Source organism: Phasianus colchicus, chromosome 5 (genome assembly GCF_987193195.1).
Source record: "Phasianus colchicus chromosome 5, bPhaCol1.hap1.1, whole genome shotgun sequence".
Taxonomy (NCBI): Eukaryota; Metazoa; Chordata; class Aves; order Galliformes; family Phasianidae; genus Phasianus; species Phasianus colchicus.
Genome location: NC_143440.1, coordinates 10,918,632 through 10,946,587, shown reverse-complemented (window position 1 = coordinate 10,946,587; position 27,956 = coordinate 10,918,632). Strand labels below are relative to the sequence as shown.

Here is a 27,956-nt window from a genome sequence, read left to right as displayed (position 1 = left end):
TACACTGTACTCAAGTAGTCAGAGGGTGCCTGTTCTCTAAATTTGGGATCATTTCTACTGCATATCATCTTAAGTACAAGGTGAGAACAAAAGAAAATGCAAGAGTGACTTCCGACAGAGTGCTGAGGAGAATCCTTTGATCTGGGCCAGGGAAAGAGTCACACTCACTGTTTGCCCAGCAGAAGTCATGCTGGGTGACTGCATTCCCTGCACAAAACATGCCATGGCTATCGCTCACTGCTATCCAACAAAAAGCAGCTAAAATCATGTCGTGCCACAGGAGAAAATGCAGAGCATAAGTGGCTAGAATCCTGAGGAATAGAGAGATTTATCACAACAGAGATAAGAAAGGACTAAACTAGTCACACAGGCATGAGATCATCATAATTTTGATCTTCTATGCAAAAGCATTTGAGAATATGAAGTATGCAGATGTCAGTGCTTGATCTTAAAAGGGAAGCTTTTATTTTCCATTGATCTAAGGTGCACAGAAGAATAAGATGCATAACGGGGGGATCAGATACCTACTGAATTCGGTCCTCGTTCCCCGTAGCATATTTGTTAAGAGATTTCTTTTTATTACTTTTTAATTCATTATTGTAAGTGTAATCTCAGTCAAGTCAAATCACTTCATTAATTAAAGGGGATTGAAAAGGTCCTTAGCTACTGGATTCCACAAAGGCCCAGAAGCTCAGGCCTGTTTAGAGGAGGTCGTATTTCATTTGCTGCCGATGTCAAACCAGTACCCGTCAGGCCTCTGCCAGGCCCCAGAGACAAGCCAATCAATGTCTGCTCACTAAAGCCCCTCGCATGAATCCATTTAAGCGATGTGGATGCTTCCTGTCGAAAAAAGAAATGGTCTCTTGGTATCTCTGATAGAAATTAGCCATGAATTAAAAGAGAAGCACAGTTGTTTTGGAAGAAAGCCAGAACCAGAATTAATAGGCCATCTGAGCCTCTTGAGTGTTGAATCCCATTTGTTAGCAATTCTTTATGAAAGGCTTCCCCTCCCTCCACCAGCTCTGACCAAACCCTGTACACTGTCTCCTGAAACTCAAATCATTCAGTTATGTTTTAACCAGCTGAAAAAAAAAGATTATGAAAAATACCATCTTTACTACACATAGCTTTAGAAACTTGTTTGATATTCGTATGGCAAAAAGCCATTTGCCCTTCATTTCTTCTAAAATACACATTTCCTCATGACTCACCATCTCCCCAGACTTGCATGCAGCAGGACCACTGTTACAGATGGATTTGCACCAGACATGAGTTTGGCTCAATATAATTCAGTAATTTTGGCAGAATCTTGTGAAGGTTTTCACTATACATTTAATTACTGTTATCCTGTGTGGATGGAATAATCTATCTTGTTGCCAATCCTCCAAGCCTCAGAAGTTTTTCCATATGAATTTAGTAGCAGTGAAATTAGAGAGCTTTTAAAGGTCTTGACTTAAAATGCTCTCGACTCCCAGTTTTTACGATCAACAATTTAGTTCAAATCTAAGTTACCAAAGTTAGGTTAATTTTCCTGTTGTCTAAGCATAGGAATTATTTTTCCAAAATGATAGTTTCAAGTTCTGTGTGCCTAAATAGAAAAAAACACATCAGGTTTTATAGAGAACTAAATATTCAGTTCTTAGACTTCTGAGGTAGCACATCACAAAAATCCTACCACTAACATCTGTTCTTCTCAGTACTTAAGTGAAGCTGTATGATCTAGAAGCTCCAGTGATGGATCTCATTACCCAAACACATGAAAAAAATAAAACCACCTTATCTCTGCCCTCGTTAGCTTTTTTCTCTTGCTACAGCCATCTGAGGTAGCATATTGCTACTTCAGACTAACATTTATCATGGTCTGCTTTTTTAGTTCTATTCGTATAATCCCTGGAACAGTAAAAAGTTAATCTAGGTTGATGCTTTGCATGCTCAGGCTATGCAAGTAAATAATTATTAATAATTTTTTCAGCATAGACTCAGGAATTTGATTAGTTTTAGAATCACTAGCCAGTTCAAGTGATCTCACTTGGAGAGAACGAACACTTGGAGCAATAAATGTTTTTCTTAAATTACTCGTTCAGAATGTTGATTTTTGTTATAGGGAAGGTTAAACCTGACCTTAATTGGCTTCACTCCTGTAGACAAGGAAGCAGGTTTACTGCTTATTCTGTCTTGCAGACTCATGCATCTCAAGAACTTACAGGACAGAAGACATCACTTGTATAATTTAATTTTTAACATGACTGGGAAGATTGCCTCTGCTCAAAGAAACCAGAAAAGTCAAAATGATTATTTGGCTATTTCACAACTTGTTCTCATTTTCAAATATATATTTTTTAATTACTGAAGAACAAATAGCAGAATTATATCAAACGTCTCTGCCATCTTAATTCCATCTAATTGCAGTATTGTTTCACCATTTAGGAAGTCTTAGCAAAAGTACCCCACACTCTAGAACACATAGAAGAATCTTGTAACAACCAGTCTGCCAGGCATCAGATCTAATTCACTTTTACTTGATTTGCATTGCCTGACTTAGTTAACAACTAAAAGATACCCATTTCTAAACAGTTCACCATATAAATGCTCCTCTTCCCCTATTTCTGAAGGAGACTGTGCTATTTAATCATCTGTGATCTGTTCTTTTGTTTAGTTCTTAACGTGTTACAAAAAGAAATGAACATGACAATTTACAAAGGAAAGTTTGTCTCCCATTATTCTTCTTCTTAAGCTATTTCAAACCACATTAAATATGACAGTTGAAAAAGGCTGTGGACACAACCCCATTGAAAAGTTCAAAAATAAGTCACCATTTTAAAGCACCACTTCCTAGTGTACATGGATCATCACCAAGACAACTGCTCAACACAGCTTCAGCTAGTGAAATAGTAACAGGTCCTTCACTGATAACAATCAAGTTTCTTCCTGGAGAAGTTCATGCCCTACACCTGTGGGTTTTTAGGAGACATTTGGATAATGCTCTTAATGGTATATTTTAACTTTAGGTCAGCCCTGAAGTAGTCTGTAAGTTGGACTCCATTATCTTTGTAGACCTCTTCCAAATAAAACTACTCTATTCTATTCACGTCCAAAGTGGAAAACAAGGACAGTTGGAAAGTAAAGTTTGACCTAACTTCATTTTTTGCACATATCAAATATAACCAAACCACAAACATTTCTCTCAAGTCACTGAAGTCAAAGATTTACTCTGCAAAGATGCACTGACTACTCTTACTCTGAGGAGAAACAACTGGGCCAGACATTTTTAATAATCGGGTTGACAGGTTAGATAATAAACATTGGTGGGCAGAGGAAAATACCACAGCAACAGGATCCCCACCAAATACTGCACCAGCTTGGTCAAATGCCATTTCTCATCCACACCGAGAAGAGGAAAAAAGGAAAAAATGCAGTCGGTACAGCCATAGCAGTACTGCCAAACAGGCCCAAGGAGGTCTTAAAATGGATAGATGGAAGAACAGACACAGCTGGATTGAAGTGGTTTAATCATTTCCCAGAGCTCATCCAGAGGCCAATAAAGGAACCTGAAGCAAAACATGGGAAACAGCAAAGGCTTCAAGAACATTTTTCCAAAATAAGGCTGATGAACGAGAAAGGAGAAAAAGATTTGGCTGGTTACAATGTTATAAGTAAGCCAGAATTCAGATCAGCTTTTAGGAAATCCAGATCCCAGCTGTCTTGCATGTTTGTCTGCATCACAGCACCTGATGGCCTTTATCCACACAGCTCAATGAGACAGTGGCACACTGAGTACGCATAAACAATCTCTATAAAACACCTTGTTTTGGACAGCTGCTTTGGTTTGCTCCTGCAAACCCTGTTCCAGGTCACAAGGAATGGTCCATTCTGTCTGCTGAATGTACACAGCACTGGCTTCTGCACTGTAAGCACCATGTTCCAGCCCAACAGCTCTCCATAGGTTGCAAAATACTGAAAATTCATACTTGCCTAGTACAGTTGGTCAGCTTTCTCTTTTAGTTTATCTTACAGTCTCAAGCTAATTCTTTTCAAAGAACTATTTTTGGGTTTGCTGTTCTCTCTCTCCCCTGAAGAGAATTCAGTGGGATTAATTGATCTGAAGAGGTGGTGATGCTATTAATATGGCTGCTACTTCCAGTGTGGCTCTGAAAATGGCATGGATTGTTGTTGCAGAAATGAATGTGAACCAAGAAACATTGTCTTAAAGACAACAAGAATACCAACGTGACTTAGAAGTCAAACTTCATGTTCTGCCTTTCAGAAGTGTTCACAGAAAGCACACTTAGATAAGAAACCAGATACTTACTACATGCTTCTACACTAAAGGTAAAGCAGGATGCATGTCAGAAACAAATGTCACTTGTAAATAGTTGCATACATTACAGAAAATAAAGATACTTCATGACACAAGCCAGCAGAAACAGCAGTGTGCCATCATCCAGATATAATCCTTTGGAAGGTAAGTAGCATACAAGATTCACATAGCAAGTCACTGAGATGGAGTATTTAAAGTATTTTGATTTTAAGCCACTATTAATTTCAGCCAAATACAAAGCAAACCAGAAAGCAATGAGGCTAAGCCAATGAACAGACCGAAGTAAACTCCTGAAGTCTGTAAATACTCCTCAGATATCAGTTTTGTGTCTTTTGTAGGTACAAAGGACAGAAATACTATGTGTCATCTTTTCCAGAAGTAGAATTCAGGTAGATATCAATCAGCCTCAACTTCCTTAGCTATATCAAAGGCATCCTCAGAAAAGGCTTTTGTACTTTCCCTTCTAACAAAGTTGAAACATTAGAGCCCTCAGCTGGATCCCATCTTTCCTGACAATTTATGTTGTGCTGAGGACAAAGCAGAAAAGTCTCTCAAGCAAATGGATTTTTGCATATGTACTTCAGAGACTGTAAATTGTGCTATTAGTTAGATCTGTCTTACACTATAAGTGCAGACACGACTTCAGAATTTTTATTAACATCAGGCTAGGCTATAGTATAAGAGCAAACATTACAGATACAGCTGTATGCTAGTTCAGCAAGGGACCTTTATTAACACACTGGGAAGTCATAAAATTAATGCATTCTATCTGCAGTAAGCAGCACAATACTTGCCCTATCTCCAGACAAGCAGTTCTGGAAGCAGGGATTCAAAGAAAGTTTCCAAACACTTTTATCCTGTGCATCAAGTAGATCATGTGCCATACAAATTTCTCCTGTGGTTTTTAAGTACTCTTGTCTTTAAGGACTCTCCAGTATGCGATGAGCCCTGTGTGTTTGTTAGGGCACCAGTAATGTCTTCATGATTGTTTTCATGAAAATTTTATTAACTTAATATTCTGAAACCACTGTGCCTCTAACTAACTACTTAATCCAGACGTTGTCAGCAGGAGATGAGGAATGAGAAGACATACATAGAAAAGGCCATATCTACAAGGTAAAAAAATCACAGGGATTACTTCTCGGAGAAGCAGGTGTGACAGCCATCCTTATCCTACTAACTGGCTTCCTGAACTTCTTAGCTTAACGTCTTGAAAAGGCGTGGAACATATCTTGGCATCTTGCTGCTGATTGGGATTTAACACATTGACTTCAGAGTAAATCAGCCCTACTAGAATACTTAGAATTTCATCAGCTGCAAACAAGAGATTAATTCTTCAGAGGGAGAGTCTATTTGCTACTCCAGGTAGCATAGTAAATGCAAGGTCAGATGAAGTTATACCCTAGCGAGACTTCTCAGATTTCCTTTGAATGTCTCTTCTCTGTGTAAATGAAAATTTATGCTATCCTGTGATAAGAAGAAAACTACTACAAAATAAACAAAAACCCAGCACCCCACCTATGTTATGGTTATTATATAAGAAGAAAATCTTGCACCATGCAGCATTTATAAGCCAGTTTAAGAGCTTTCTCTACTTCCAAGGTAGTTAAACAGGCGTTTGTGTACATATGAAGTGTGAGACCTTTGTTAATAAGGAATTAAGGTCCATGGCAGTCGAAGTCTAACATTCACTATTGCTTTGGGCACTTTTACCACTGGTGCCAGGCTCAAGACTCAGTTTAGCAAGGCACCAGGCACATACAAAAGCTCTATTCCATCCCTGTTCAGCAAAGCACTTACACTAGCTCTTTCCATCTCTTCAGAGTGCCAAAACTGCAAATGTTTCCTGTTCAGGTGCCAAAAACGCTAACTTCCCCACATCATCACCTAAGATGCTGTTCAGGTTCATTGGGAAACCAAAATAGTTCCAATGAACAGCTAAAAAGCAATTTTTCTTCTCATTAGGTTCCTTCCCCCCCTCCTCCTTCTCCTTATGTTTCTTTGTTTCTTTCTCCTTCATGCTATAGCAAACTTTGGCAGCAGTGCAGAATGCTGATGAGACACACACTTACTGGGTGAGATCCCAACAGCTTTTTTTTTGGCCAATACCTGGCACAGCCTGCCTTCTCTTTGAGAACTAATGGAGTTTGCTTATTAGGCTGCCTTGAAAAATTTTAGTGCTTCATTATGGTTCTCTGAAAAGCTTGCAAGTTTTACAAAACTACCACATTAACAAAGTCTAGCAACCCCTTAAGCATTCTTAGCATTAAGGCACCAAGCTGGCCTTTCTTTTGAGAATACAAAAACTTCAACAAAAGTATTTTTATCGCCTCTAAAAGAATAAAAAAGGATAATCACTGGATATATGAAGCACTTGCTCGTTCACTTTATTGCCGTTCTCTTTTTAAAAACCATTGGCAAGTGTAAAGTTACCACAAAAGGCAATTATATAGTCTTCGTGATGTAGCATTACCAACATCTCTCAATCCTGACTTGTCACAGCCCTTTGACTGCCCTAAATAAGGCCTGTCACTCATCGCCTGCAGCCCACAGTGAAATGATAACCATTAGCATCCAAACTGAAGCCTTAAGAGTATTTGGCAGAAGCAATTTGTCCGGTCTCTAATTGTAGAAGAATAAGTCCAAAACATTTGTGGCTTTCTTCAGTCTGAAGATTTACAAATCACTATTCCAAACCCGCTCCTGCTATTTCTGAACACCAAGACTCAAGGTAACCAACTTTCTTCCAACACACCTAAATAGATGGTTCAAGAATTGACTTCAATGTTAGCAATGATTGCACTTTTTTTATGCTGCCCAGCATCCAAGTCTTATTGAAAGAAGAAAATTCAGAACTGCTAGTAAGTAAGGTTTTCTAAAGCTACCATTTACTACAGGAAGTTGAAGGTTGGGATGTGGAAAAACAGGTAGATCCTCTCTAACTTTTTCTGAACTTTAAACATGATTTCAGAAAGAAAAATAACTCAAAAACAATTTGAAGGTGGCTTACAGAGACAGAATTTAGATTGCATTTTGCACATCTAGAACAAGGTTTCTAACCATTTCTTGATATCTCATTTGATTTTTTGGCATCTAAAGCAAGTCCCAGATTACTCCTGTCATGGAAAGGGTTCTTAGGGCTGTGAACTTGGATCTGGTTGCTTTCACTATTTTGCTGTTAACCTAATAAAACACAGTGGTCTAACAAAGGGAACCATCAGCAGGAGAATGTGCTTCATCCTCCAGTCACCTCATTTTGTAAAGTTTAGTTAGGAACTGTATCAGAGCCATTTTTGATTAAACAAGTCTAAAAAGATCTTCTCTTTACCTTGAAAATGATACGGTCAGGAATTAAACTGAGCTGAAAGGTTTGAATTTCATTATAGCTTTAAAGTTTGGTGCTTTTTTTTTCTTCCAGACATAACTAGCAGCCTTTGTTCTACACATCAATACAGTAATTTGCATAAAGTATTGATTAGAAGTCATTATAATCACAAAATGTTAATTACACCAATTAATTTCCAATCTGTTTGTACCTTAAGCCTGTTTGCCTTCAGCACAGAAGGTTAAAGCAAGAATGAATCAGTCTTGGCCTTCTATCTGGGGACAACTTTTTATACGCTGAAGACTTTTATCCTGTAAATAGCAAATTCCCTGCATGACCTTTCTTTAATTTATCTCCATACCATTTTCAAGTATTATACATGGCCACCAAACCTCTGGTCTTCTCTCCACCAAGCAGCTTCTTACAGTCATAATTAGTTTGTGGTTTTGTAGATAATGGAATACATTAAGATGTTCTAATGCATACCAGCTACCAAGTGGAAAAAGCATTTCTATAAGTCAGGTAATAATTCAATGCACTGATCACCTTTGAAAAAAAAAATCAGAACCTGCAGCATTACTCATCTGATCACATCCCCTATTCCCCTTCTGCAGAAAGTTTCATTTAATCCATTGGTAGATATACATCTGTTCCTGCAACACCATAGGTTCTGCTCCTAAAGATGGCCCTGTCATATTTGCTCTGAATACTTCAACACAACCCCATCCCATACTTACATTCTATTAAGGGTGCTAGCAGCCCTCTTACTAGCCAGGAAAGGCACAATAGCTGTCACACAGGCACAGACAGTGAGTCCACTTTCCTATCTCTTTTCTTGAGTCAGTTGATTATCCTTTTACAAAACATTTCTTGGAACAAAATACCAGGCCAGCCATATTTAAGAAAACATTATAAGGCTCTGCTTAAGGGGATATTATCAACTCAAATGAAACAATAAGCTGATGGAAACTTGCATTTGATCCTGAACCCTGAAGTGCTTGTTTTGGAATGGTGATATCTCCAGGTCTTTAAAGACTTCTCTACTACTTGAATGAGAAATCACTTCAACGTGATGTGGAAGCTGTCTGTGAGCCCTGTTATCAAATGCTCACAGAGATCAGCTCATGAAGGATAACTTCCCTGTATCAGGACTGCAGAATTCAGAATACAAAACTTTTCTGTTCCACTGAACAGATCATTTCTTCACCAGTATGACATAGAATTTAATCAACTGCATGCAGCATATCCACTGTCTTAGCAAGACTCATTAGTAATCCCTCAACACAGTTTCACATTTATCTCAGACATTAATTAGATGTCTGTACAGGTAACTCTCCTCTGTTAGCCCATATGAGAAGCTGCAAAATTCAGGGAAAAACACTAAAATGAAAGACAACCACTGAAGCTGTTTTAAGACAGGGAAATATACAGCTTACCTGAAGTCAAGCTGAGCTCCTCTGACTTGCTAGGTGTTGTTCAAATAAGGAAAACACATAAGTCACAGTCCTGGATCTTTATATACCTTTCTGAGGTTATCAGAGCATTGTAATATTAACTCTACTGAGAAATAGTTTCGACTTTGCACTTGCATAACTCAGCAAAGTCATAGATGGAACACCTGTCAAAGTCAGCGCATAACAAAATAGATGTAAGGGCTCATGCAACAAAGAAAGATTTCGAATGAAACAGGAAAAGCATCACAAGAACATGCACTAGCTAATACAGTTGCTTCAACAGGAAAACTGTTTCTAGAGGTTTCAAGTTCAAAGAAGATTTTTAAAACCCTAGAAACAGATTAAAATGTGTTGTATAAAATGACAGGGTTCTGCACTAAATATTGGAAAGCTGGCTCACCTAAGCTAAAAAGGATTTCCAAGTAAAATAAATTACAGCAAGCCTCTCACAGTAAAAAGCAATAAAAAAAATAATAATTAAAAAAAAATGAAAAGGAAATTAAGATTTCCTTACAGTTCAGCTTTAGACCACTGCATTTTAACAGGCAAAAAGCTAGGGGTGTATCTTTTTAAAATAGCATAAAAATCTCCCTCAGCCCCCTGCATTATGGTTACAGGCATAAGGTGATAATGAAAAGATGATTAAAAGAACACACCCATCTTTCTCCATCCCTTTGGAAGGGATTTCATGGCTTAAAAAACACAGCTGGATAAAATCAAGTGCATAAACACTTGTACTTGCATCTCTGCCTCCCGTCCCCCCAGCACCATTTCTTTAAAGATGAAATCTGGGTTTCAAGAAAGGAAAAACAATTGAACGCAGGCCTAAACCTTAGGCTCTGTTAAGTACTCTCTACCCCCTTTCACATTTCTTTCAAGAGAAGAACGATGGTAGCAGCTGGTAAGAACCTCACAGCCAGAAATCCAGTGGAACTGGGGCACCAGAAGAGTAGTGAGAACTCTATCAAAATGCATGCCCTCTGGCCTTTTACATATTCCTGGGGGCTAGAAGACTTGGATAAGAATGAAACACACACCAAAGGGTTCTGTGTGGTTACATTCCCTTGTTTCTGTGAGAGGAGATGATCCACATGAGAAGCACCCAAAACATCAGACTGCTGATGTCTTCCCCACACAGAGAATCTCGACCATCCATCAAAGAATTATCAAAGACAGGTTTATGAACAAGTCAGACTACAGACCTAGTATCATTTATGAGTTAGGGAAGACATATGGATATTTCATGCATGTCAGACAAAAAGAGCATACGATTTCCTGTCATGATCATTTATGAGGTCCTGACCTCAATGTAACCACTCTTTACAGTGCCTGTGACTTGTTTTCTTTGGTGATTTCTGTGAATTAGCTTTTCTGCTTAGCTGTGTTAACTAATTTTTATAATATATAAAAGCCTTTTCACGAATTAACAGAACAACTGTGCTTTTTACCTTTTTTTTTTTTCCTTCTCCCTGCGTATTGATACAATTTCATAGTGAAGACAACTTTACATAAACTATTTTCCACTCCACTGAATATTATGCCGTTGTACATGAATATATTTCTTGGTCAATGTTAAGGCAAAATATTGCTGTAAATGCTGTATTTTCATAAACGCTATTCTTTGACGATTCATTCTATGCACAGTATCAAAACCAAGTGTTACTGGTGGACTTGTATTAAGCTGCCAGCATAATTTCTTCTGTTGTCCCCAGGGTTTCCACTTGCGAGTCAAAGGGAAAAAGAGATCACTAGCTAGTCCGTATTTCAAGGCAATGAATTGATCAGCATTGAGGGAGAAGCTTTAGTGATTTGAAAAACTCCAGTCAGTAACACAGTAACAGAAGAAGGAAACTTGAAACTTAGAAGTAGAAAGTCAGAAGGTGGGAGCCAAAACGAAAAAAACAAAAAAGCCACTTAAATAGCACCAGGACAGAATGGCAAAAACCAGAGCAAACAAATGAAAATTCAGAGCCAGCTATGGATGTGGGTAAGTTAAGCAGTGATAAGTGAATGCTAACTCCAGCAAAAACATTGCAACTGCAAGTTTCTGATAGCACATGAGAAATCCATATGATTGTGATTCTGACAATGCAAAAGGTGACAGACAGCATGACTTTTGCAAATTCAGACTCCTTTTAAGTATCATTTGGCTCACTTTGGGATATACATTTTGTTCCCTTTTGCATTAGCTTAAATCTAAATTTTGAGTAAGTGACTCCAGGGTTATACTCTTCTAAAGGAGACTAAAGATCAGTGCTGCCCAGACTTGTTTCTGGAAAAGACCCAAGAATACTAGCAATAGATACATGTTTTATTCTAGCTCTTTGTGTTGGGAGCAATTAAACAAAGTGCAGATGCACTTTGCAGATGCAGTGACTTTGATTCCTCATTAACATATCTACACCCATTTTTTTTTTCCCTTGGCTTTTAAAATTTTTTGATTACTGACATATTTTTGTCTGAATACATCAATTTTGTACCTGCCTAGTTACATACCATATAAGTACACCTTCTAGACATTGTGAGTCACCTTAGCCTTTTTAGGGTTTCGGAAACATCACGTAAGATTTTATCCATTTTTATAAAGATATCCATTATTTCAAAGACTGAATTTCTGAGATGTAGGTTTTGTCACTTTCTGGAAATAACAAAGCCATAAAACCGTTTCTTAAGCTATGCTCTAATTGTTCTGAGTCACTGCCAAATGTGAGATAGCAAAGAACACACTTATTGCCTTCATCTAACCTGTATATCATCTAATAAAGTCATGCAAAGTAAGGATAAGTTCAGAGGCAGTCCTGTCCAACTTCCTATTTACCCACCAAGATAGTCTGTCACCTTTTAACAGCAGTGCCAAAGCGGTTCTCTTAACACAACACCATAGCAGGAGCAAAAACTCTAGAAAGAGATGTTGGTGAATTCCTGTTCCGTTTTCCTTGAAATATATACCTACTAATCTCATTCAGAACAAAAAGGGTGTAAGACAGTGGTTTTTGTGGGAGAGTTCTGGAACAAAACCTTGTATCAGAGACCACAAAGACACTAGATTCTCGCATATTGAAGTCTAATCATCCACGCCAAAACATGGAGTAAATAGCAAGGAATTCAGATTTTCAGCTGCTTTTATCCTGTGAAATTCAATGCTTTGTGTGAAGCAAGTGAAAATGTGGCCCTGTGTGAGGCTTTAACCTAGAGAATATAGGCAGGGAAGAGATGAAGTTGCCACAGAGTTGTCCGAATACATTTGATCACACCTGTTCTTGAACATATAATCTTCTGTGTTTTATTCTAGAAGCTGATCACTGCAGAAAGCACATGGCCTATCAGAAAAGGGTCTTTAGCCACCATCTTGAAAAAGACTTTCAAGACATGGGTTACAGGAGACAAGCGAGTCTAATTACAGACATGAGACTTCAGAAGAACCAATAGAACATATTACTAAAGCCTCCTATACGCAGCAAGTCTGGGACATAGCTTTGTTTTTCAGTAGCGAAGCTCCACCTCACAAAAAAAAAAACCACCAAAAAGTGAAAAGAAACACATTCACATGAAGTATTTATTTCAGCTTCAGAAGACCAACCAGGAAATCCCAGGAAGGGATGCAACTTAGAGGTCTGCCTATTGAGGCTAAGTCAATTTGCATAGAATTACCTATAATGCTATTATTTTATTTCTTAGCGATATTTGATTTATTCATTTATGAAGCAGACAGTAGCTCTGAGGTGTTTGCTGACATGAAGTTCAATTTGAAATTTCCCCTATGGTGCTGCAAGGAAACCTGTATGGCTACTGCATGGACTTGAGATGGAAGGGACATTGAATCATTAGCAGTAACTGCACACCAGATAGGTAGTTCCTGGCACAGAGGCAATGTATCATCATCCTGACTTAGTGCATTGCAAATTTCAGCTTTTACAGTTTAAGGTCTCCATCATCTCAGTTCATATTATCTAGTGCCGAAATCTTCACATCCAATTAATGTTGGAGCTGCAGAGCACCTGAACAACCTGCATGCCAAGTGAACATATTTTTATGTCACTTTTAAAGCTATTATTCTCGGAACACTGTAGTGATGTGCAGGGTTTAGGTTTCCTGCCATGGAGAACAAATTGTGACTAGGACTTTGGAGTCAACGTCAGTTATCAGCTGAGCATGAATCCTAAATACAATGACACTGCCAACAAGCTAATCTGCTCCAAAGTGCTTAAAGAAAGTGAATATCAACACGGAATAAAGAATTTCTGTTAGTTTTGCTTTAGGGTGATTAGTATTGGAATACAGTTTCATTTTAATAACCACAGTCAAGAAAGGCTATTAATAAATTACAGATGAGAAAAGCCTTAAGAATAATGAAAAATTGGAGGATACGTATTTTTTAAGAATCACTTGTGCAGCTGAACCTGGGGATTTAAGCAAGAGGATGTTAAGATGTAAACTACGATTGCAGCCTGCGAGGACATAAAAGGGGAACAAAGTCTGATAACAGATGTCTTCAAAGGCAAAAGAAGAAGTCCAAGTGTCTGGTAGCTAAAAAACAAACATGTGTAGTGTATAATCAACGAACATACAGATGTTATAATTATGAAATATACCAGAGAGTTCGGCTAAGCAGTTATACTAAAACAGAAAAGATAGAGTGCTTACCTGTATCCTGGGCTCACTATAAAACTCCAAAGGAGGGATCTCCAGAGAAAACCTTACCCACTGGTAGTCAGCTCTTAAATGGGTCTAGGAGAGGTGGAGCCAGGTTCCACCCCTTCCGGCAGCACAGGTGAATTGCCTTCACCTGTGCTCCTGTGGCTGACTCATTGCTCACCTCAGGTGATCAATCAGAGGTTCAGGCTGTGATTTAGCAGTTCCCATGCAAGTAGAAAAATGCTAGAAATTAACAAGTAACTCTGAAATAGAATTATCAGCCCATAAGGCTGAAATTTTAGTCTTAAAGGCCTAACCTGAGCCTCAAAAACTAAGTTCCCTCTTCCTTTTTCCATTCTGCATCCAAAATTAACACACATGCTTTGGGAATGAGGGCAGACTCTTGTCACTACTGTTTTCTCTACAGCTGGAGATGGAAATGAAGCTGCTCTGCCAGTAAGATGGGCTGCATGAGATGGAGGACATAAGGATGTTTAACCCATTCACTCCCACCACCTAAGACAACCAGTTCACAAAGCCAAGGTCCAAACACTGCAGCTGTTGCCCTTGTCATTGTGGAGGCCTGGATGGCCTTGTTCTGTGTCTACATATAATGCCTTTCGTTGTTTTTGAGTTTTTTTTGCTTACTCGGGGAGAATGTTTGCTGAAGACCAGGGACCAAGTTTTCTAAAAGCCCATTACCAACAATAATCCCAGCCACTTTTCCAAAACCTCTCTTATAAGCCCATGCTTATTGCTTAATCAAGCAGCTTAGGCTGCTCCACTGTAAAGTCTACAGAACTGCTTTACCATAACTGACCGACTTGTATCTGTTCACTACACTTTTGCAGTAATCTCTAGAATGATGAGCAAGCCAGACAACATAAAAACATGCTTCAAATGAAAAAATATTGTGCTCTTTTGTGAGGAATGTCTTGTACTCAACTTTTAAATTTATCTGTGAAACATAGACAATCTAATATCTGCAGAAGATACAAGTTTTAGGCCCGTCTTTTCTTCTATTAGAATAGTATTATTTAGTAGAGGACTCCATAGAAAGGAACCTGAGAAGGAAGGATACCCATTTACAATAAGGTGGAATAGCACTACTTCCCCATTGTGTTCAGCTGAAGTTAACTAAGAGTAAATGATACAAAAGAAGATGGGGCCGAGTAGCTGGTCTTAGCTCTGATCAACAACGGACATAAAAAAAGAGAATGGAAAGAGAGAATGTGAATACTTGCAGAGGTACATAAATTTTCCAAAATAAAACTAGTTCTTTTTATTCTTGGTCCTAGCTGGATTTCTTGTTTTCTGGATCTGCTGAATCTCTTTAAAACTTCGTAAACTTTACCATAAACAACATCCTATGGCAGTGAGTTCTGTAGCTTTATCTACATGTTTGCATGCACAGGAAGGAAACATCACCTCTCTTCTGGTTCTCTTCCAGCCTGCTTTCTGATGATTTTATTTGATGTTCTTTAATTCCTGTACTGGGAGGGAGAGCTGGGGAGTGAGTATAAGGGAGAACATTACCATCCAGCCATCACTATTAGATTCCCTCACCCTCTGTCCATTTTACTGAGGCAAAGGAAAGGGCAAAGCAATAACTTGTAATTGAGTAAGCACAAAATACTTCCAATCTCCCTTAGCCATAAGTGAGACTGTCTTTTGATGCACTTGTATTCAGGGGATAAGACATTCCTAGAGCACAGGCTTTGACTTCCAGTATTTCTGTACTTTAAAAACGCAACTTTATTACGGACACACACAAACAACTATCCTTGCCACATCTGCCCCAGGATTATTTACAGTATTTTATCTGCTTTGTGAGGAAGTCTGCAATGAAAGTAATTATACAGTGAGTTGAAAATATGACTTCCATCTATCAACAGTACATGCAAATGCTTAATTTTCCATCAATTTCCAAATGAATGAGGTTCATTGTATTGAAAAATAAAAACAGCTTGGCCTTTGACTTCTTTTGAGATTACTCTCTTACATTAGTGTCCTCAGCAGTTTCATGCAAGCTTTGAAAAAAATTAGATGGAATTCTAATAGATGGCATTCAAGGAATGCAGACATCCATTTGTTCATTACTCATTTCCACCCACTCTTACGGCCAACGAGACAGAGAAGTATTTAAAGTAAATACACATTCAAACATCAGCACAGTGTGCTTCAAGAAGAGAAGGCACCAGTGGTAAAACCTTATTGGGATGTATCATCAAGTAAAAAGATCTACACAAAGATCAAAACCTCATTTTCATTGTGTTCAGCCTTCATAATACATTGGTAGCTTTGTCTCTTCTGCTACATTTTTTCATACTTACTGTTCCTGAAGAGAACTATTTAATTAAACTCAGAGATTGAAGGAGGCTTTTCGCTAAAATTTGAATTTAATTTTGTTTTGCATCCATTGTCAATGAGCATAAATTGTAGAGCTATTAGTGATAGTCAAAGCTTCACAGTGCTTAAGCAAAGCAAAATGGAGTTTAACTACACACATATTGACATTGCAATCAGCCAGGATATATGATTGGAGCACAGTCATATATGTGCTAGTCCTAATCAAACTAATTTAATCAGTAGAAGGGAAGGCATTATACAGGATTAATATAAGCTTAGGGTAAGCAGTAAGAGGAGTGGTAAGCTTGTAGAGCTATATCTCTTGTATGTCTTTGTGACACCTCGTCAGAGAAATTATTTCATACATCCTGAGTCCGTGGGAAGGACCCGGGCTCTGCACAGTCAGTTGGGCATCAGGAAGGGAAGTAATTAATGTCAGCTGGCAAGATATGCTTGCTGAATATGTTGGAAAGACTGCACTCATTACTTACCTGCTAACATTTGCTTTACATCACAACAAACCAGATGATGCAAGAGTCAGGTGTTTAGCTCAGCATTATAGCTCCTCACGCTAGGAATTTCCACCAGGTCAGGTGTCAGATTTAATTCCTTTGTGTTCATCAGATTGAACAAAGTATGAAGTTACATTCAATTTTTATTCCATGCAGACAAAGTACACCACATTTACTTAAGACATACTGGAGAAAAAATCCCTCATGTTAAGAGGCTGATAAATGGAATGGATGCATCTTCAACAGTGTCAGCATCTGGGACATTACTATTTTAATGTTTACTTCGTCTGAAGTGTTTTATTTTAAGAGTGTAATTCTCACCTCTAGAAAAAGTAACATGATGTAGCAAATCATTTTTACAGATTCATCACTAAGCATGTACTTCAGAATAGTAAATGACATTCAGAAATGAGTCTGGCCCCAGCGGTGGTCAAGAGCAGATGGGAGGGTAAGAGATTCTACCTACAGTGTCATAACGTGAAATGGAAAACTGAATACATGAAAAAACTATAAGGTATCAGTGATAGCATCCAGTGATTTCCATTGCTGCCATGCTGAGAAAGAACAAGCCACAAAGCTCTTGAAGTTTCAGTTTCAAAGTTAAGTCTTAGAGAACTTAATTTAAAACTTTCATCTCACTGAAAACTAACCAAATTCCAGCAGAAAGAAGCAAAAATGGGTTAGCTCCCCCAGATGCAAGTATTTGGCTTGGCCTAAGGAATTTGGCAGCTAAAGCCTGAGATCCAGACAATCTATTTAGCTATGACTTTTGACTCATTTGCAGACTCATATTCTCTTTCACTGCAGTGATGACATGCTCACTTCATACAACCTAACCATTATTTCTTATAACCCTGCTCAAACAATAGCCAGTCACAATAGCTATGACTGATCTTGATGATCTGGCTCAAAGGGAATTTGTGAGAAACATAACACAATAGCCAAGACCTAATTTGAGCAATGTACCCAACTAACCACAGTGCTGGGCAATGTGCAACTCAAACCAAATTTGGAAGAATATCCAGCCCATTCCAAATGTGGAAGAAATTAATGTCTTCAGTTTGTATGGAAATATGACTATGAATTAATTCCACAAACAGTGAGCAGGCACACTTCCTGCAGAGAGCCCTTACACTAGGATGTGCAAAAATTCCTTGCTGCAACACATCCTTGGTAAGTGACTAATAGTGAGTAAACTTTCTAATCTAAGATATAATCTAAGAAAGCTTAATTGTACACATATAATTCCTTTAGACATAAACCACTGACCAAGCCCAGGACTAACTGCAACTGAATCCACTCCTAGGCTCCTTACTTCGCCCGTTCAAGGTGTTTAGAAAGCAGAGTTTGCTCTAGACCTTGTGGCTCAATGTGAGCATCTCCTGGATAAACATGTTTAACCCTATCCTCTAAGTAGTAAATAATCAAGCCTACCTTGTCATTTCTAATCCTGTTAAGTCACTATCTTATTTATGATTAAGCTGTGTTGAATCAATATGTTATATCAATAAATATATTGCTGCTTCTGTCTTATGAGTGAAGCATATCATTGTATCTACTACAAGTGCTCATTATTTCTTTTCTTTAAAGTAAAACCATTAAAATAACTTACAGAAAGCACTAAAATGAGGACAATATATAAGGACAATGTCTTTCTAGCCTTCCCAAAACATATTAGAGGGCAGCACAGCAAGTTGTGACCACAGAATAAAAATGAAAGAAGTTTCAAAAAGCCTTTCCATCAAAATTTTCTTTAAGTGCAGTGGCAGAGCAAGGAAGGTCTCAGGTTTCATTGAGGAAATACAGTTAGTCCCTCTCCAGCATTTTTTCTTTAAAAGAAAAAAAAGCTAAATAGTTTCATTTCTTCTTTTTTGTATGTCATTCAGTTTTTAAATGCATGCCTAACTCCATGATATATCAACCCACTCTACATATTCTCAATTTGCATATCACTCATTCCTCCACTGCTTCCTATGGTTTTCAACAGAGTTTCACTCTATAAGGGATGGCACTACTCCACCCATCATCAATGCAGGATAGCATAGTTTTCACTAAACAGTTGCAACATGATTTCTCTGATTTCCACTATTCTGCTCCACTGGAAGTGACACAATGCTAAATATATAAATAATAAAGTAGGAAGCAAAGGCAATTGACCATTCCTCTCCAACAATATTCTTCCATCTTATTAGCCTCCTCTAACACTAAGATACTACCCACCCTTAAAAAAGGATAACTGAATCTTGTCCTGAGAAAGTTTACTTTCGAGTTACATCTAAAATTTTGCAGGCAGAGAGAAATAGCCATTCCAGCATAGACTTGTTTTTTCTTGTTGAGGAAATAAAAAGTCCCACAGCTTGTTTCTATTCCCAAGAGATGGAAGACATCCTGCTGCACCATCTCACCCTATTCCAAGTGTCTCACAGAAAACTTCCATGTACAGGTTTACATGTTCTCTTATATGCTGGCAATTGTAACACAATAGAAAGCGCAAGAAGACAGGAGAGAAGCAAGGTCCTAGGCCACAGCAAGTAGGGATCCACCCAGACACAACAGCAGCAGGCACAAAAATAAGAGAGAGTGCTTATTTTCAGAAGGCCTACAAGATCTTCAGGTTAGCAGGGATCTCCAAATGATATACTGTCATCTCAACTGCCAACCCTTAAATGAGGCCTGGGAAGGGGTGGATTCTGGCTCCATCCTTTCCAGTCACTCAGGTGCATTACATGCAGATGAGCTCCCCTGGGTTGGCCTTGCCTTCCCACCAGGTGCTCCATCACTGGTTTAAGCCATGACTCAGCGTTTCCACCACAGCAGTGACTGCTCTTCTCATGGTAGACAATTTATGGGATAAAATTATTCCACATACAAATTCACCCGAGAAGATTGCAAAGGTGTTCTCCATCATGTTACTAAGAACAGCAACCATATCTTTTTCACTGCAAACTGCAAAACTGTCACTTTAGAAATATAAACTGGAACGCACAGAGCCTGAGTCAAATGAAATATGATACAGGCATTTTTCTTCATAACGTACAATAAGACTGAATTTATAATATAATTTTACAAAATGCAATTTATTTCTTTATCAGGCAAATGAAACACACCTCGTTTAGAAGCATACAAGTGTATACAGTTAATCCCAGTCTTGTCTGTTTTTATTGTCTTTCATATGTACCTTTGTTTGGATAGGAAAACTCCAAAAGGTTTTATATTGGGTTTTTCTTCTCTTTATTTTAGTCCCACTAAAGTAAAAGATGACAGGTAATAATGTAATGTGTGGTAGAAGGAGAAATGCTGACAGATATTGTGTTACTTTGCTTCAATTAGGCTCTAATTACTTCTTCTCTTCAATTAGAAAAATCACATGAGCCAATTATGCCAGATAATGTGTGCTTATCCTATTCAAACTGCACAATGGGTAAGGTCTATTCACATTGATTATCTTCAATTTATGCTTTTAGCCTTTTTTTTTTCCTTCTGTCTGCATGGCCCATTACAGTTTTAAAGTGGAAGCTCTTAAGCAGTTCACAGTATTATGATATCATTCATAACAATTGTTATGTTTTGATGGAAGAATAATTTTGATGCCTTGAATGTGGAGGGAGAAATCTCTTTGGATTGAATGTATTCCAATTTTGCCATTTTGGTTAACAATATTCCCATAGTTTTTTAAATAAATATGATACAAGGTGGTCTACCATTAATGGACAACTGACTGAACAGTTGGTTCTGTGAGAATAAAGACGGATTTCAAAACCAAACCTATGGCATTGAACACAATAACTCTCTCATTGTCAGTACAGAGGTATCAGTCCTAAAAGCCCCATCAGACCTCATTCATGAACGATCTGAAGAGCAGAGGGCAATCAGCAGAAACAAAGTGACAAGTATAAAAGCTGAAAGTGGAAAAAAGATAAGAATGTTTTCCTGCAAAATAAATGAGGAAAAAACACAATGTAAATCCTCACCAGCCATAGAACAGCCAATAAATTTTGATGAACAGAAAATACTAAGAAACAAACCTGAATACCAGAGGCAACTTGGAGAACCTCAGGATTTAAAGGATTCTGAACAGCTAAGGAATTAACTGCTTTTAATGATTCAAGGATTAAAATACAGAATACCTTTTGCTTTCCATCAGCCTCTAGAGATGTGAAACACCAGGTAATCAGCAGCTGACTCCAAATGACACTCATCTCAATCCATGAGAATCTTTCTTTCTTAAATAACACAAACTACACTACCACTGGATTGCTTAGATAGAATTTATAGGAAGAGGAGTTGATTTCCTGGGGAACTGAGTTGATAAGACAGATGGAAAGACAGAAAGAACAAAAACAAACGAACAAAAGTCCAGCAAGAGGCTCTCAAAACCAGTATTATTCTTTCATCAGAAAAACAAAACAAGACAAAAGCAAAAAACAACAAAAAAAACCACCACAACTGCAAAAACCATTCCACCCCTTGAGTGCTCAGTCATCCTAGAAAAGATTTGCACTGACCACCAGAGGCACAGCTGTGTCTCCATAATGCACAAACTGCAAGACAAAACAAGCCTCCTCCTGAGTGAAGGAAATCACCATAGATGCTACTGTTTAAAATGTGAAAAGGATTATTTTACAGTGTTCCTCATCTAATATATATTATGTGCCACTGCACAGCCCAGTCACTCAGCATAAGGTGTAACTACTACTGCTTTCAGTTGCCTCTTATCCATACCACTCTGAATGCCTTTGCATCATCAGCAAATGTTTCCCATCTTCAAGTTTGGAGGATACATCAGTTTAAGCTCTTTTTAGTTCATCACATTGTATTTTAAAATTCACCAGAACTTAATGGTTTTTTATTTTCTTCATTTGGCCTCAATTTTTAAAAGAAATTCTTTTGCTATTAGCAACCTTTCCTGCCCTACTATTTAGCTGCCCTAAACGGTTTCTCTCCTTTCACAAATCTTTACATGCAGGCATTATGCATTGGCCCTGTGCTTCCAGTACATTGTTATTAAGCAGCATCTAAGCTGCATGCAAGGATTTAATTCTCTTGGCTGTCCCTTTTAGTTTCTTTTTAATGAGCTTCCTCATTTTCACATAAATCTCCTTTTTGAAAGGGAAGCACATCTGTAGTGGATTTTTTTGCCTCTTTTGCTCCTGTGGGAATACTGACCCTGTGTGTGTGGTGATGACTTTATCTAGTAGCTGTCCATACAAGATTTTGAACTAGTTCAGAAACACTGCTCAAGTCCCTGTGAAGAATGCACTGCCTTCTACGGGATTGCGAACTGGTTAGTTTTGACTGACAGTCAAAATGTTTATGATATTCTTCTGCATGACTTCCATCCAGAATTTAAGAGAACAGAAATGTGCATTATCACTGTATTTCCTGGCCTCAGCAGTTGCCTGATTTACACGCATTTAGAACAATAATTGTTTTTTATGTTGCCATCTTTAAAAAGTACTGACAGGGGAATTTGAATATGAAGGAGCCTACACCTTCAGGAAATGTTGTTTTAGCTGGCAAAGTAAAAGATCAGAAGCTAGACATTTACGGAGTTCACATTAAATATAACATGGAGATGTTCGATATAAGGGTCATTAATCCCTCCTGATAAGCAATGGAGAGTAGGGCTTCTAAGGTAAGTGGGAAAAAGTCTAGAAGAATTTCTGCATACTCACAATGAGAGCCAGAAAAGTAGCTTAGCCTAAGTGTTTAGCTTCTTGATGGGTACGCTACGTGAAATGAATCCAATCCTAAAAGTTTTCTATTATGTTAAAAATAGAGCAAGAATTAAGTATCAAACACTTTGTTAAATAAACCAAACTGTGATGGTACAGAGGTTAAGATACTTAAACTAGTTTTTAATCAAGTACGTGCACAACTATGCCTTTGATATGCAAGTATGACAAATATGAACACACGTTAGGTATAAATCTGAGCTCATTTTTACATGTGGCATAAACATATTCCCTAAAAAGAAGGCTGCTCAAGAATACTAAAATCACATAGTGCATCACAGTGTGGAAGCTATAGAGTTTTTTTTAGACAGGTACATCTTATATTTTGTAATATTATGATATGTGTGTTTGTCAATATATAATTACAAAGAACTTTTTACATGACACAATGAATGTCATAATGGAACTGTAGCATTACAGGGAGAATAATTACCTACAACAGGAACAATCATTTTACAGTTGGCTGTAACTAAGGGATATCAACAACTGATGAATTTGAGACACCCCACTATTCTAAGTTGCCACAGCATTCTCTACAGAGTTGTAGGTAAGACAAGCCTGTAACAACAATAAATTTAAATAATGAAATAAAATTATAATAATAAAATAATAAACTGTGGATAGGCTAACAAGGTTCTCTGTGATTAAAATGCACTGCAAAACTCAGAGTTGGTTTTTCTCTCCTCCCTCTATCCCACATGTTTTTGAAGGCAAGACCTAGGTCCCATGGAAGTCAAGGTATCTCACGATCACCTGCCAGGTTGGAAAGGAGCCAAGAGAAAAAGAATTTCCTCACAAAAATTTTGCAGTGGCAGAAATTTTTAAAAGTTAAAATATCAGATACCAAGAGACTTCTAGTCAATCTGCCAGATCAAAGACTGGAACATGTTTAAACAAGAATTGAAACTCTTGGAAGCTGATGTGAGCAGCACATATTCCCCTTCAAAATCTTCCTACCATCACTCAAAATTCAGTAAACTTCACAGTCTTTCTGAAATTCAAGAACACTTTCTGAGTCATAAAAATGACACAGAGGCTAAATTTTTAAAATGCTTTTTGCACTTGAGAAAAAATATCAAACATTTGTTTTTGAAGACTAGACTTCCATTTCTCAATGGCTCACACCTCTTCTTCATTTTAAGGACATTGAACATGGCAGCTCTTGCCAATTTGATTAGGGTGACTACAAAGTTTTTCTAACTGCACAGTGAATCAATCGAGTTGTATCAGTTCATTTTACTAAAAAGAATCGATTTCTATAAATTGTATAGAAAGAGTTGACTGGACAAACTAGTTGTTTTTGTATGAACTTGGATTCTTCAGTTGAAGGAATGGTAAGGAAGGTCACTGTTTTAAACATAAAGGGCACGATAACATCAAACTGGTAGACTTTTTTCCATCATCTAATAAAAATAAATCACAAAGAAGTAAAAACTTACAGTTCCTGTCACTATGCTGGCTTCTATGCAGAAGCAGAAATAGCAGTACCAATAGTTCTGTGAGTAGGTTACTTTATTGCTTAAAAAAAACAAAAATAAAATCTTTCTCTCTGATCCAAAGCACTCCATTAGTGGAGAGATCATACAAGAAGGGCTGCTATTGAGTTCAGATATGCTCTTACCTTAATAGAATTGCATCTTCTCTTTGCATCTTTTCAGCAGTATTACGTGCTTTCCAGCTGGTAAGAAAAAGAAGGAATAAAATTAGATCTTGCATATACTTGCAATTATTTGGGAGCAGGTATGCTACAGTAATAAAAACAAGGTCAGAGAGATGGGGTAGCAAATCAGAAAAGTAGTAGTTTTTCCATGCATACAAAAAAAAAAAAAAAAAGGAAGAAAACTCAGGTTTAAAATGTATGTGTGCAAATTCATTGTCTCTTGGGTTTTTGTAACAGTTTAGAAGCGAAACGCAGCTTACGAGCATGAAATATCTCATGGTTGGCTTAAACTACTGTAAATTGCACTGCATTTACTCCCTATAAATACTACTTAAAAAAAAAGAAAAAACAATTACAAACTATAAGTAAATGCTTTTAGTTGAAACGCTACTTTTTATGGAAGCATGATATCTTTATCATTCAAACGCCTCAAAGTTTCTGAACTAGATTACAAGAAAGACAGAACTGAAATATTTTACCTATGATGAGAATTCGAGTCAGTCTCTTCCTATACATCACCTGTTCTTAATAAGGGTACAAGAGCTTTTGTATATAAATGCAAGCAAACACAAACAGACGTCAACAGGGATCAAACAGCACAGCAGGGAAGCAGACACCCCGAGGAAGCACGAGAGATCAGACTGTCAAAACAACTTCCTAGTCTTAAATATGAACAATAAAGACATGGAGGTTAAAATTACAGCCTCACTGAAAACTTAGCTATGCTAAAAAGATCGCATTTTAAATGGATTGCTTGAAATCAGTTTTAGCACCAAAATGAAAAGCGAGTATATGCAACTCAGTGGGAGAAAATTAAGATTCTTCTAGGTAGACAAACTGCAGTAATCATCCAATCTAGTGAAGTAGCAGATTTGGTTAAGGGATTTATGTTTAATAATTATAATTACAGAACCATATCGGTGATGAATACTCTGTGTTGGGAATACAACAATATTGCATTTTTAAACTATGAAATAATTCTTGGGAATATTTAGCTCATTTTTTGGCAACTCACCCATTTTATGAATCAGCAGGAGATTTGACAAGATGAGGAAAAAAAAGGTTTCCTCCTCCCTAGACTTATATATGCTCAGTTATGCCTGTTGTTAGTGCTGTTCTGAACAACTTACTCACTGTGGCATGTGCTATATAGAACATTTTAAGTGATTTTGTCTGTTCTGCTTAAAAAAAAAGAAAGATTAAGAACAGATTCAGAAATTAAGTACAGCTCCAAATATGTCATATTAATTTCCTTTTTTTTCATATTTTCATAAAGTTAAAACATCTCCATATCCCTTATTTGTATGTAAATTTATATATATTTATACCTCAGACAGGTAAAGGAAATAGCAATGCCTTACATCATGCGTCAAGAAAAAAAATGCAAGTGAGAATTTGACTCACTCTTTTGACAGGCCAAAAATTTTCCAGTACATTTCATAGTTCTGCATGTTTCCCCTCAGTCTATTTCACTGAGGGCATCTCAACATCCGTTTGTCTGCTCTCACAGGACTAACAATGAAAAAAGGATGCATACGCATCGTTTTGTCAAGCAGGATTTTGGTACTCAATTTAAGTACATGTTCACACGCTCTACAATGATTTGGATCTCTGCCCTTCATTTCTGGAAAGGTTAAGGTCTTCCCTGTTTAGTCCCCTTCTTCTCCAAGAAGGCTACACTGGAAATAAATCAGTATAATCCTCCTTGTATCCAGGTATTAGGCCTGATTTTTCCCTCTTCCCCATCCAGAAAGGAGAGGGAGAAGAATCTAAAGGCCTCGCTGGTGGTACCTTCCTTCGTTCCTTTCCATGCTCCTCCCAGCAACAGATGGGCTGCTCAGCTGGGTTACTGTCCTTTGTGTCTCAATTATTCTCCTCTCTTACCCTCTGAAAAACAGCTGAAAGTTAAATATAGGGAAGAGAAAATACACTATTAGGAAAAGTTGAAAGGAAAAGACTCTCTCTTTCTTTCCTAATTAGACCCATTCTAATAAATTAAAGCCACTGCAATATGCCACTTATTCACCTCCAGGGTTCCTATCTAAAGTATTATTGGTGCCTTTCAAAAAAACAAAAACAAAAACAAAACAAAAACCCAAGAAAAATAATGAAGATACAGACTTTAAATTCTTTAAATAACTTTTCAATTTCTGGGCATCTAGCCCAACAAGTCCTTACTGCCATTGTAATGCAAGTAATAAATAATTATCTTCCCTCTCCACTGACTAAGAAAATTATCGTTCCAATTTCACAGTTGGGGGAGTGGGGAAAAAAACCAGTGACTTTCCAGATTCCCTGAGCTTGTCTCTTCTTTTTAAGGCATCAGTTGACTCTCCCATTTCCTACAGAAATCAAGCATTCTATAGAAGGAAGCCAGTCAGCACTTGAAGAAAGGCAGGGAAGGCGTCTGTTCTTACATGCTATCCGGCTATGGAAAGCTTTTGCAATTTTATACATCCAATGCCTGGAGCAGGGATTCCTCATAGAAGGAAGATAGAAAACCCTACTGTAGGACTCCATGACAGAGAATTTGACAAAATGTAGGAGCACTGAGGACAGTACGTAACTCAAAGCAATGCTGCATATTCGAGGCTCTTCATTATAATATTAGAGGCAGACATGGTACAACCAAGACTTTATTCCCTGTAAAAAAGCAGTCTAAAGTCAACTGCTAATTCAAACAATTCTGGGTATCTTAGCAGCTGCAAACCAGCACGAGGGAACTAGAGCCAGAAGATAATGCTGAAAAGCAGTTGTTAGTCTATAAGCAGGGTTAAAATACGCTTAAATAATACTTTTCAAAGGCACTTAGTTTATAGAAAATCAAAGTGCAGTTGGAAAAAATTGAATGCATCAGACTTAGTACATAAAAGAAAGGCAAGTCATTAAGTGTATTTTGGGTCCACCTCTTCACTGGAAAAAAAACCGAGACTAACAATAGCACCAATGTGACATATCCCACAGTGACAGAGAAGAACATGCTGGGAACAGCTTGTCTGGGCACATCATGTACAGTAGACAAGGTAACACTGCACACCACGTCCATGACTTTGGCTACGTCTCCTCCAGGAGCCAGCACGCTCCACAGGCTCTGCACTCCTCTCCATTTGGCATTCAATATCCCTTCCTTCTTTCAGCCTGGCATCTGCAATGCAAGCAGCAACACACTGCTGTACTAAAGCACTGCTCCAAGGTCAGGACAGCAGAAAACAGCTGCACACTCCCTTCCTGCTCCCACCCATCCATGCGCAATAAATCCACAGCATCCTGGTGCAGCTGTACTCTCAGTGGTATCACTGAACACAGCAAAATAGCCCTGCCCTGCTCACCCACCTCCCTCATGAGCCAGACCTGAGAATACACTAAATCGTAGACATTGTATTTTGAGAAACAGCTTAATGGAAGTTACCAAGGGATGCGAATTAGACTTCATAATAAAGAGACATGTACCAATTCAAGTTTGAGTCCAATTCCCAGAATGGCATTACCTGTGTAGCGTTAACTCTTTATTATTCAAAAGATTGCTAACTGTTCAGATCTGCACAAATGCATTCATGCTTCATTCATTTCAAGTCAATAATAATGGATTCTTACTATTGATTATACATGAGCCTTTTTGTCCCATCATAATGAAATTTTAATGTTGATGGTCCCCAAACTATTATTTCAACCGAATAACAGTGAGACTTGACAATTACCACGCTCCGTGAATTGCAGGGAGAACTAATAAGGTCATCCTTAATAACTTTTTGTTTACCTGACATTTGGTAATTCTACAGCTATTACGTATTATTTTAAAGTCAGAGGAGTGCTTTGCAAAGAAATGTTATCTCCTCATGGACTAAGATACGACTCCAGAAGGAGGAAGGCCTCCTCACGCCTGCTACCTCACCTGCACTCACTGCCACAACCTGAGCCCCGCAGCACAGGAGGAGTGTGGCTCTACCACCACAGTTTAAAAAAAGATA

General features: G+C 37.9%; 1 protein-coding gene across 4 annotated transcripts in view; it reads right to left on the bottom strand.

Annotated features, from left to right (window-relative positions):
* The window catches only part of LOC149917737 (uncharacterized), a 224,587-nt gene extending 197,925 nt beyond the window's left edge, over window positions 1–26,662 (bottom strand). The window contains exons 1-3 of one of the 4 annotated variants that reach the window (XM_090140481.1): window positions 26,556–26,662; window positions 25,780–25,886; window positions 23,950–24,006 (exon numbers count right to left, since the gene is read on the bottom strand). In XM_090140481.1, the coding sequence (XP_089996607.1) occupies window positions 23,950–24,006; window positions 25,780–25,799 (77 nt within the window). In that variant the 5' untranslated portion in view covers window positions 25,800–25,886; window positions 26,556–26,662. Of the gene's footprint in view, window positions 1–23,949; window positions 24,007–24,467; window positions 25,254–25,779 lie in introns of those variants that run through there. The other 3 variants (XM_090140480.1, XM_090140482.1, XM_090140483.1) reach the window with 3 other exon arrangements.
* Window positions 26,663–27,956: the final 1,294 nt, after the last annotated feature.